General features: G+C 42.9%; 1 protein-coding gene across 1 annotated transcript in view; it reads right to left on the bottom strand.

Annotated features, from left to right (window-relative positions):
• Positions 1–12,825, bottom strand: part of atxn7l2a (ataxin 7-like 2a) — a gene marked incomplete at its 5' end in the record, with an annotated part of 82,869 nt that overhangs the window by 34,094 nt on the left and 35,950 nt on the right. The window contains one exon of the mRNA XM_084316597.1: positions 4,241–4,437. Within this exon, the coding sequence (XP_084172723.1) occupies positions 4,241–4,437 (197 nt within the window). The remainder of the gene's footprint in view (positions 1–4,240; positions 4,438–12,825) is intronic.

The following is a 12,825-nucleotide window of genomic DNA, read 5'->3' as shown; positions in this document are numbered from 1 at the left end:
AGAGGTGGTGTGGTACTGTATGAGAAAGTCAGGAGTAGCTGAAAAGTTTGTGAGGGTAGTACAGGACATGTATGAGGGCAGTGCGACTGTGGTGAGGTGTGCAGTGGGAGTGACGGAAGGGTTCAAGGTCGGGGGAGGATTGCACCAAGGGTCAGCCCTCAGTCCTTTCTTATTTGCAGTAGTGATGGACAGGCTGACAGACGAGGTCAGGCAGGAGTCCCCGTGGACCAAGATGTTCGCAGATGACATCGCGATCTGTAGTGAGAGCAGGGAGCAGGTGGAAGAGAACCTGGAGAAGTGGAGGCATGCCCTGGAGAGAAGGGGGATGAGGGTGAGCAGAAGCAAGACCGAGTATATGTGTGTGAACGGGAAGGAAGACGGAGGGGTGGTGATGATGCAAGGAGTAGAGGTACCAAAAGTGGACGAGTTTAGGTCAACAGTCCAAAGTAATGGGGACTGTGGTAGGGAGGTGAAGAAGAGAGTGCAGGCCGGGTGGTGCGGGTGGAGAAGGATGACAGGGGTGATCTGCGATAGAAGGGTACCAGCAAGAGTAAAGGGAAAGGTATACAGCACGGTAGTGAGACCAGCTATGCTGTATGGTCTAGAAACAGTGGCGCTGACCAACAAGCTGACCTCTTTGAACTGCTGCGGTCAGGCAAGCGATACCGGAGTCTTAAGGCGAGCACAGAAAGACTCAGAAGAAGCTTCTATCCCCAGGCCATCAGGCTGCTAAACGAACAATAATCGCTAAACGAACAATAATCACTATGCAACAACCATCAAATGCACACAGCACACACACCCACACGCACACACTCACACAAACAACACACTGCAGCACCCACTCTCCACACTTTAGATCACACAAACACACTTACACTTTATATTTATTGATAAAGGATTTGCACTACAACTCGTACACCTACTGTGAATTGTACCTAAATTGCACCTCGTCCCATTTCTCCATTTCTGCCTTGCACTATATAGTATTGTATATTAGTACACTGCACAGTATTGTATATTGTATGGTAACTACGTCTATTCTGCATCGAACATTGTACATATGTCTAAACTGAACACTGTGACCTCTTTTTTTTTACTTCTAATCTTACTATGTTTTTATTTCATACTTATCTTGTCTTGCACAGTCTCTGGAGCGCAACAGTAAGAAGCATTTTGTACAAAAGTATTCTGTACTTCTGTATGACAACTATTAAAGAAACTTGAAACTTGAAACTTGAAACAAGCAGGTGGCGGAGCTGGAGGTGGCAGAGATGAAGATGTTAAGGTTCTCTCTGGGAGTAACAAGGTTGGACAAAATCGAAAATGTCTACATCAGAGAAACGGCCCATGTTGAGCAGTTCGGGCAGAAAGTGAGAGAAGCAAGACTGAGATGGTTTGGACATGTGCGGAGGAGGGAGGTGGGGTATATCGGGAGGAGGATGCTGGAGATGGAGCTGCCAGGAAAGAGGAGAAGGGGAAGGCCCAAGAGGAGGTTTATGGACACAGTGAAGGAGGACATGCAGGCAGTGGGAGTGACTGAGGACGATGCAGATGACAGAAACAGATGGAAACGGATGATCCGCTGTGGCGACCCCTGACGGGAAAAGCCGAAAGAAAAAAAAGAAGAAGTGTGCTTAACACATTGAGTGCCAGCAGGGGGCGCCAGATTTAGCGCTTGAATGCCAGCCTTTTTGGACTGATTTTCCGATATTTCATGATTTTCGCAGAGCTATTTCTATATTATGGCTATGTGTCTAATACGCCCGTCGCTTATCAATGACTTGCTTGCAGTCAACATGTATGAAACGGATTGTTTTTTCATCTGTACATTTCCGTTTTATACCGTTTTGAAAAACGGAAGTTTTTGAAAATTTCCAGAAAAACTAAAAGATTCTGTGATAATAGCTCTTTAGTGTAATACACAAAACACATTGTCATTTTCCGGCCTATTTATGAATAGTTTTCAAATAAACGCTAGATTATCGATAGACAAGGCCAAGCTGCAGCGGGTGATACGCTCGGCGGAGAGGGCGATCGGCTGCCCCCTTCCCTCCCTCGAGTCCCTACATTCCACCAGGGCCTTGAGGAGGGCGAGGAAGATCATGGCAGACCCCGCCCACCCGGGTCACAACCTCTTCAACATGCTCCCCCACGGCAGGCGGCTACGGCTGCCCAAGACACTAAAGTCCCGCCACAGACTGAGTTTCTTCCCCTCAGCGGCTCGCCTGGTTAACGAGTCAGGTGTCCCCCTGCTCCACCCCCCCTCTATGGCGAGCTGCTAGGGCTGGACTTCTGGACTTGAACTATGCTGCACTGTATCCATGTCCCCTACCACTACCACTGCACTTTACGGTCTTATTGTTGTCTCACTGTTCTGTCCTGTTTTGCACTTATTTATTTATCATTATTATTATTTTGTTGTTCCTATTTGTGAATAATCATGCACTGAAATGTCAAATCACGTTCCATTTGTACCTGTACAATATGGTGAATAAAGTAATCTGAATCTGAATCTGAAATTCCCGTTTTATACCGTGGTGAATATGAGTATAGTTTTAGAGTAATCCTGTCTAATCCCAGAAAACAACGCTATGCAGAGTTTAGTGCATTTCACTAAAAACGTGCCATTTCTCGCCTGCATCAACAATCAATCTGAAATCAACGATATATTATCGGTATTATGTTTCATCATGAATGCATGAAAGGGGGGGGGGTAGTTTTTCTAAGCTTTGATCGTCACCTACGGAATACGTTACACACACACATTACACACATACGCTCGGATCACAGTGAAAGGATTCTTGGATCAACGCAAGATTGATACCATATAGCCCTTACCTTGACTAGGATGTACTCTAAAAAGAATATTCTAATTATCTGATCGCCATTCCAAGTATTGATGTCGATCATGTTGCCAACATAATCCACCAAAGAACATGAACCAGGAGTGCTTGATTCTCCACAATCCATGAGTTATAAACGCTTGTCCTGCCCGACAAGGAAAACCCCGCCCGGACACTTTAGATCGACACACAGCCAAAGACAGTTTCAAATGATGTGCAATACCGGCCGCAAAGCGGCAGACGGCGGTATTGGACGTTTGCGATCTCAGACTCATTCCCAATGATAACACAGGCTCCCTCGATGGATTATGAATGGGAATATCGAATAAAAGAAATAACGATAGAAAACCAGACTTTTCTCGGGTTTGGCGCTCAAGCGTCGCCGAGTTAACCCGACTTTATTCCTGAGTGGCGTCCAATGAGTTAAGAGGTTAACACTTTAATCGCCGTTGACGCTGGAACACGTCATTCCCCGCCATGCTCATTCTGCCGAAGACGCTGGACAGCGTCTTTGATATCAATATTTCAAAAATCTGTGATCGAAATCATATTTCTCCCCCGGAGACATGAGATGTACTGTTGAGTCCCTCTCAACTCTACAACGGTTCAAGAGCGCCATCTGGTGGCCGATCGGCCGATCGCCAAGGGGAGAAACAGGAAGTGGAAGCTGGTGCTCATTTCAATTGGGTCCGATCACTCGGTAATAGTCCCAGGACTCGAGCTGATCGCAACGGATAGTGATCAGTTACCAATAACTCGATAAACAACATGATTTGGACGTATATACTATTATACAACCTGGAAATGGATCGGGTATTTCTACATCCCATAATAGAAAAAATTCTGTTCCACGCTCATCTCCCAACGGCGAGAGGAAGCTACGGTGAGTTTCAGCGTTATTTTTTAATGTCTTCTATACTAACTGCTCTAATGATCATATCACCCACACTAGATGAATGATATAACGTTGCCCACGGAATTATAAACGACCCCCCGCCCATCCGGTCAACATCAGATCATACGTAGTAACTTCTAGAAGTACGTGCAGTTGACATTTTTTATCTCACGCCGATTGCTATCAAACTGTATACAATCATCAATATAATGCATTTAGGGCTATAAATCACATTCTGGAGAAAGCTGCAGAAAACGATAAAAACATACTTATACTTTAGACCGTATTTTAGTATGAATATGTGAATGAAAAAGTATAACGTTGCTACACCCTGAACAATAGATATAGGACTTTGAATGGGCCATGGTAATGTCAATTTAGCAATACAATTTAAAAAGTTATAGCCCTGCAAAGAAGGGGAACTTCTCCATGTTAAATAGGGCTGGCGAGGGATGGTAAATTATGAATTTAAGAGACAATTAGAGTGACGGCCACTTACCTAAAGGCAGGGCAATTGGCGAGTGGTCTTCTGCAGTGCGGGGCCCCAGCAGGCTCCCTGGGGTGCTCTGGACTCGGGGAGCCCCCCTCCAGGGCCGGGGCCCCTCTCTCCCGCACCTTGGTCTTCAGCTCCGCCACCAGCTGGTCAAAGTTTTTACTGCGACCCGCCACCTTCCTCCGCTGGTGAATGGAGTGGATCTGAGGAGGGACAAACAGAACACATGCAAAAAACAACAAAGTGAGTGTGCAGCCTTGTCTTTGTCAAGCTCCATCATTCTCAGTCCCGTCTGGCTGATTTTTGTCTAGCTCCATCATTCTCAGTCCCATCTGGCTGATCTTTGTCTAGCTCCAATATTCTCAATGTGAGTTTTAACCTGTTAAGCATCGGAAGGCCCAACGGCGGGCAGTCGCGGCACTTTTCCCTCTTCGGCTTCACGCTGTGTTATTGCCAATCAGCCAACACATTGTTGGAAAGCTAAAATGGCCACCGTTTGATTGACACCCTACTCTACCTATTACATGCTTCCAATATTGTGTTACAAGACCAAACAACCAACAAGTGTCAGTTTCGGACAAGTGACCACGTCCGGTTTTCGCCTGGCCCTGAATGGACCAGTCACCTCTGACGGTGAAAATTATTGACTGTTTTTGTAGCCAATGAAATTCTGGAGCTAACGGTATCTTACATGAGGGATGATTACTATGATAAAGGGAGCAGAGAAAGGAGAATTACTTGCTCGTGTGACGTGAAAACATATTGGACCCGACGACCATTTTGGATAAGCATACCGAATTATTACCGATACAAAACATGAGAAAAACATGTGTAAAACACTATGGTGGGAACAGATAATGAAATCTACTGTATTTACTGTCGGCTTTTAATTTTTGAGACAGCTCTGCCATTTTGAAACCAAATTCAACACGGATGGTTGCTAAATGTTCACAGAAGGGAGACAAACTAACTACGCTGCAAACTATGCCAATAACGTTCAGTTTCGTGGTATATAATAGGGATGCACGATAATTATCGGGCCGATAATTATCGGGCCGATATCAGCAATTATGACGTCATCCCGATAAACTCGATAACGTTATTGATAGCTCCGATAACATATAATACATTTTTTGGTTAAAAGAAATCCATATCAGCAATTATGACGTCATCCCGATAAACTCGATAACGTTATTGATAGCTCCGATAACATATAATACATTTTTTGGTTAAAAGAAATCCGGTGTGGGTGGATTTGGATGAAGGGCGCTTGTTTTTATTATAGCCTCCTCCCATTTTGCCAGTACTGTGGTAAAACTGATAGCGTGTGGTTTAGGAACAGGGAGTTTTTCACAAATCCAGCGCTCCCTTTCTTGGCTGTGACGTAGTCACGTTACATTCGGAGACAGACAGTCGATCTGCCAATTACGTCCCACGGCTTGCACCCACCTCTTCTTCTTACCACCAATCAGAAGCTCTCGTTCGTTTATTTACCTCCGGATTGTCAGCCATTACTCTACTCGGAGCTAACGTTATCTCCCCGCCAGCCACATTGACAAGTACCAGCGCTTATACATTACTGGCAAATGTCTTGTTGCACTTGTGGCAACGAGCGTTGTCAGCATCGACTTTAGTAAAATAGACCCAGACTTTTGAACATTTCGTTCTGTCCGCCATTATGAGAGCAGAGCGATCTGTACTCGGCAGCGCAGCACCCGTGTCTGTGTGTGTGTGTGAGTGAGTGAGTGAGTGAGTGAGTGAGTGAGTGAGTGAGTGAGTGAGTGAGTGTGGGAGGGGAAGAGAGGAGAGAGCACAGAGCTCCCCGCGCAGGCAGAGACACAGGCAGGAGAGATATAGACAACTGCCAACAAGATTAGTTTGCGACGTTTAAATTCCTCAAAAAAAACTCCATAATTTCTCGAGTACCGATAGCAGTACCGATGACGTCGGAGCTTATAAATACTAAAAAAAAAAAATTTGATAAAAATAAATAAATATATATATATATATATATATATATATATATATATATATATATATATATATATATACAGTTAAAAAAAATATTATAATACAATAAATATCGGTTATCGGTATCGGCTTGAGGAGCATAAAGTTATCGGTGTCAAAAAATCAATATCGTGCATCCCTAGTATATAATCCCAGAGAAATAATAGAAATAAAAAATTATATTCAGAAAGTCATTTGCTTCCAGAAGGCTGGAGCACCCTAGGAGGCGTGAATACTTTCGGCAGCCCACTTGTCCTTCCGCGTTTCTCTGATTGGCCGAGCGCGCGCATGAGCCGCGACAAGCTCCTCAGAAAGGCAGGAATAATAAGCTCCCCTTAACGCAATTTATACAAATGGAAGTATTGATTTCGCCGTAACGAATCATTAAAAAAATATACCGTTAACTGGAATATGTTGTGCCTTTACACATATGTTGGATTATGTAATTGGTTTGTCATGACAAACCAATAAAAAAATCGCGAATTAACCGGTGGCTACAACAACACACAGTAACCGGAATATGTTGTGCCTTTACACATGTGTTGGATTATGTAATTGGTTTGTCATGACAAACCAATAAAAAAATCGCGAATTAACCGGTGGCTACAACAACACACAGTAACTACATGCATCATTGGTTACTGTGTGTTGTTATCACCTGCCAGCGTGGACTCTCATTGGCGAGGTGTAACGTGTGGGAGGCTCACACTACCCTCGACATCTCCTGTCCTTGCTATGCAGGCGCCCTGACCGACCTGTAGGAGTCGCTGTTTACAACGACAAGATTACCACCCATCGACTCCCCTCCCGCTGACTGCCAATTGAGTCAGTATGACGGCCGGCCCAAGCCGGAGGCAACGCCGACAGCCGGATTCGATACCGGTGTCTCACGCGTTGGTGACGAGCGCTTAGACCGCTGCGCCACCCAGCCGCCCGAATTCGCCATCTTTTGAATACAATTCCTAAACTCATATTTCACTAATAACACTTTAACCTATTGGTAAAGAAACGTATTGCTGAACATACACTATGACTACTGTTGTGACATGGTTAGGATGTTTACTGTTGGATACATTTGAAGAAAACGAACATTATGTCATACAGTCTAGAGAGAGAATGATTTATGACGTGATGTAATTTGCGGTCCGGTACCGCACGGGTGGAAGAGCTTAAAGAAAGTTGATTAAAAAAAGATATATATATTAATTTAATCAGATTAATCACTGAGGTTATTAAAAAAATTAAATAAAAAATTCTCTTTGACCCTTGATGTTATCGGCCGATACCGATACGCGATGCGATATATCGGTGCACCCCTAGTTCCATAACCTGAAGTCTTATGTAGTACAGGTCCTAATTTAAAAAAAATCCGTTCAGAAATGAGTGCTTGAGAAAAAAGAAGCAAGCAAATCCAAAATAGATATCCACCTCTGTGCGTTCTGAAGATTCAGTCACAACAAATTTTCGCTTGTCAACTTTCACCTACTTCCTCTATTTGAAAAAAAAAGAATTATAAAAAAAACAAGTGACCAGGTTTGAACAACGCCCTAGCTCCCACTGACTGTGGTTCATTTCTACTTCCAATATCTTTTAAAAGATTTATAATAATAATTAAACGGTGCTGGCATGTGCTATTTCCATTGACTGAAATTGATAAGATATGATTGGGCGCCAAAAACGCTGTACAGCGTTATTGCCCGCCATGCGTTGTACAGGTTTTTGTACAGGTTTTTGAGATCAATATTAAATTTTTTCGCCATGGCATTCATAATTCATCCAGCCAACCTCCGGTGCTGCAGCGGGACCCTGAATGAGACTGCAACGCCTCAATACCGCCACCTGGTGGATGGTCGGGCGAGTTACACTCAAAACCGGATGTTGTGATCGGTGCGTCGAGGAAATTCCTCCGGCAGTAATATCTTGCTACGGGACTACAGACAAACACTATAGTGTTTATTGCGCCATACAAGCCGGAAATGGATGTAGGAGATCGGCGTCAAATAATTGGGATCTTTCTCCTCCAGTGTCATCGGCGAACGGTAAGAGGACAGTAACGTTATTTTCAGCCCAATTGTTTATTCATTTCACTGCAAACCATCTGATCAACGTATCAAGCCATAGTAAATAAAGCCGTTACTGATGATCAAGGAATTATAAACGACCCCCCCCCCCCCCCTTTCCTTCACGCATGATGAAGCATAATGTATACCGATCATATTATACATTTGAATTTTTTAATATAGCGTGTATGGGAAAGAAACGGCAATCGATAATCTATATATGCTTCAGGGCCTATAACTACTGTTTTTGGAATTACAGCAGAAAAGATTAAAAACAGCCCTGCATATGCATTTGAAAATTTTAATATAGCGTGTATAGGGACGAAACGCCAATCGATAATGTATAATACGCGCCGGGGCCTATAGCGCGCGTTCTATAAATTACTGCTATACAGTCTAAAAACACTTATATTCTCGACGCTAGTAACACAACAATGTATGAATGAAAAAATATAACGTTCCCAAATCCTGAACGATAGATAATCGATGTTGAATGGGCCATAGTAATGTCAATATAGCAATACAATTTAAAAGGTTATAGCCCTGCAAAGAAGGTAAACATCTCCATAGGCTTACAGTGCTGGCAGAGAGTGGTATAAGATGGGCACAATGCCCGGCGCCCAATGTGTTAAAGATGGGTGAAATATTCCATCAATTTGCTTTTCAAGCCCTAACAATAGCATTCCAGAATCATCTCCCTTTGTGGAAGAACCATTGTTTTTGTAATTCCTTGAGCACAAAGCGGGAATGAACAACAACATTATATCAAACGTTTGCCGTTGGTACTTGATGCCCACACAGGAGCTTTGTGAGCACGGGATTCAGAGGGAAAACACTTTTCTTTAGATTCTTTCCCCGCTCTCCCTTAATTTCCTGTAAATCAGCTCATCCTGTCTATACAGTACTGTTGTCGGTGGCCTTTCACTCTCCACAAGTCACTTCCTCTTTTCACAGACATCAGCAACCATATAAAGACACTTCCTGTGTCGGCAGCACAGTGTAGAGGCCTGGGGCCAGACTCACTAAGCTACTCATCAAAGGGTCAGTGACTCAGTGACTAGGAGAACATACTACGTCAAACGACAATTTTAGACAGGACCCACCCACAAATAGATTCCCCAAACTGGTAAAACAACATATCGAATGTGCCAAACTTCATTCCATTATTCGACTCTTGCCACTTTTGAGTGCCTTGGCCTGCAATGGCCAACAATCTGAGAGCCTGTGTGAAATACTGGAAAAACACTTGTCTAGAACAGGATTTATTCTAAAACACAAACTCTGATCTTAAAGTCATTCCATTTTAAACCAACCCAATTCTCATTCAAAGGAATATATACATTGAAGCAAGGGGAAGCTTTATAAAACAGGCTAACAGGGTGTGTCATCCAAACTACGTAACTGATTGCTGGTAAATAAAATCTAAACATCCATTCAATATTTTTCATGTTAGTGGTTAATCTTTTACATTATGTATCTCTTTGCTGCAGAATAAGCTAATAATAATAAACTTCATGGCATAGAGATGGACTTGTAGCAAGCATCATTAGTCAGTTAGCTGTACCCAAATGGTCCTCGTTAAATCAGAGCCAAGTTCATAGTGAGGCTCTGTTTAAAAAGGAAATATAGGCAGGAGTTATGAGAGTTAAAATAGTTGGGGTGTGCATCGCGTATTTACAATGTTGGGAGTATTGTGTGCTTTGTGAAATCCATCATGATAATCTGTGGTGAACTGGTGAAGATGAACAAAAATGACTTTGTATGTATATGTTAGCATGGAAATGATGAGGCAGCGACACAGCACCTGGGGCTTGATAAGAGCCACCAATCACAATGTCACGTCTCCAACTAGCTTGTGTATCCCTTCAGAGTTTACAGCAACAGTGAAAATATGTTGGACTGCTTTCTAACAGATAGAAATACTGCTCAGGCCATCTCTTGAGTATCGCAAGGTTAAAGAAATCAATCAAAGCTCAATAATGTGAATCTTGAAATGAAAGGACTAAAGATATAAAGCCGTCTTATAAATTATTTTGAATGATTTGTTTGAGTGGTAACCGAGTGGAAACTGTGTGCTGTAACTAAGAGGTAACTGAGTGGTAACTGTGAGTGGTAACTGTGAGTGGCAACTGTGAGCTGTAACTGAGTGGCAACTGTGAGCTGTAACTGAGTGGTAACTGTGAGTGGTAACTGTGAGCTGTAACTGAGTGGTAACAGAGTGGTAACTGTGAGCGGTAACTGTGAGTGGTAACTGAGTGGTAACTGTGAGTGGTAACTGAGAGGTAAAGCTTGTTTTATGCTTGAACACTAAAGTGGCGCAGATGCTTTGCCGAGGGTAGCACCGCAGGCCACAGCGAGGTCTACGTGGAGCTGGCCAAAAATTTAACACATCGGGCGACAGAGTAGGTATGATGGTTTGAGAAAGGAACTGAGACAGCCCAACATCAGACTTATATAAGGGTCATCAACTAAAAAATTAAACTTAAAATGAATAATTGGCCAATAACAACAAAGTATGCATGATTTGGTAATTAGCTATTAGGGCTGGGTGATGGACCAAAAATCATCTCTGTATTTTTAGGCTGAATGGCGATACACAATATTATACATCTCAGTATTTTCTCGACTTTGAGGCCTACTTGCTCCGTCTGAAATACTGACCCATAGTTACGTTTTATATACATGTATTTTTTATTTTACATTATCTACTCTGATATAGACATAATCTATGATCACATTCGGATACTCAATAAAGACAAGACTATTTGAAATTCATTGCAATTGAGAAAAACCTGACTGAAGACCAATGCATTAGACCAGTGGTTCCCAAAGTCGGGGCCGGGACCCAAAGGTGGGCCGCGAGATGATTTCCAAAAATAAAAAAAAATTGCCACTGAACTTAGAAGCAGGCCAGGACAGTGTTTCTAGTTGTATTCTAAAATTCTATTCCATTGTATTCTAAAATGTGACTATATGGTTTTATATTAACACTTTCAGTGCCACTCACGAGATTTCTCTGTTTTTTTTATAGGTGGTTGCATGCCACTCACGAGATTTCTCGGATTTTTTATTTTTTTTTGCGATCTGAAAAATTATTGCATCACCCGAGCCTACCCGAGTATAGCCGAGGGGCACCGGCGATCACTGTGGAAAAAAGCGCCCCCTGTCGTCTCCCAGATGACATAAGTGATTTTGGAATGGACTCAATGAAAATGGGGAAAAAAATCCGGTACTCCACATTTTCCAGTTCACTGATCCAGCCGGGGTTACTAGAGTTCATTCTGGAGCCTCAGATCCCTGCAGATCATGGAGTTCTACTGTATCGCGTTGGATCCATACACGTATCGATTTTTTCGAATGGTGATCAGGAATTGGAATATACCAGTTGGATACCATCTGATGTCAGGTAAGGACTCTATGTTATCAGTGGTAGGATAATCAGAGTAAGTTTGATGAAGTTATAAGCTGTTTTGTGAAATGTCTTCTTTCGGTTTCACTGTAAAAGTCCGTGAGGAAATCAACGGAGCGATTATCAGTGCGCGGCCGTAATGTGCGTGCGTGCACGTATAATATTGATCATCTAGCGTTTATTTGAAAACGATTCATAAAAAGGCCGACGAATATCAACGTTGTGGAATATTCCACTAAAAGACGATTTTCATAGAATGCTCCAGAATGAGCTGTTTTTTATATCAAAACGGGGGCTTTTCTAACTGCTCTGAAACGGCAACGACGCGATAAAAAAACAATCTGCCTTCACAGCACTGACTGGAAAATAGTCTTTGATAATGCGATGGGCAGATTAGACACATAGCCATAATTTAAAACATAGATTAGGCGATATTAACGTTAACATTGGCGCCGATGGTGGCATTCAAGCGGTAAAACGGAAAACCAGGCGTGGCGCTGAAAGTGTTAACTTAATAAATAAACAAAAACGAAAAATCTACTTATTTCAACGAACATTTCAAACTAAATAACAGATTATGCACATAAAACGCTGAAAACAACCGAAGCAACAATAGTATTTTAACACTTTGACTGCCGGGAAACGCTGTACAGCGTCATTCCCGGCCATGCTCAAGTTGCCGGAGGACGCTGTACAGCGTCCTTATATCAATATTTCAAAAATCTGCGATCGGATTCATATTTCCCCTCCGCTGGCCTGAGATCCACCAGGAGGACCCACTGAGCTCTCTGGCGGTTCAGGAGCGCCATCTGGTGGCCGATCGGCGCAATCGCCAAACAGGAAGTGCTATGGAGGTTGTGCTGGTCGGCCATATTACTTCCGGGCACTCTGTTTGGCTCCCGGGACTCGATCTCGACACAATACATAGCGATCGATTGCCAATAACTCGATAAACAACATGATTTGGACATATATACTATTATACAAGCTGGAAATGGACCCGATATTTCTACATACCATAATAGGTAAATGACTGTTCCACGCTCATCGCCCAACGGCGCGAGGAGGATACGGTAAGATTCAGCATTATTTTTGATCGTATTCCATATAAA

Source organism: Notolepis coatsorum (assembly GCF_963971535.1).
Source record: "Notolepis coatsorum genome assembly, chromosome: 6".
NCBI classification, from domain to species: domain Eukaryota; kingdom Metazoa; phylum Chordata; class Actinopteri; order Aulopiformes; family Paralepididae; genus Notolepis; species Notolepis coatsorum.
This window is presented reverse-complemented; position numbering and strand designations above follow the sequence as displayed.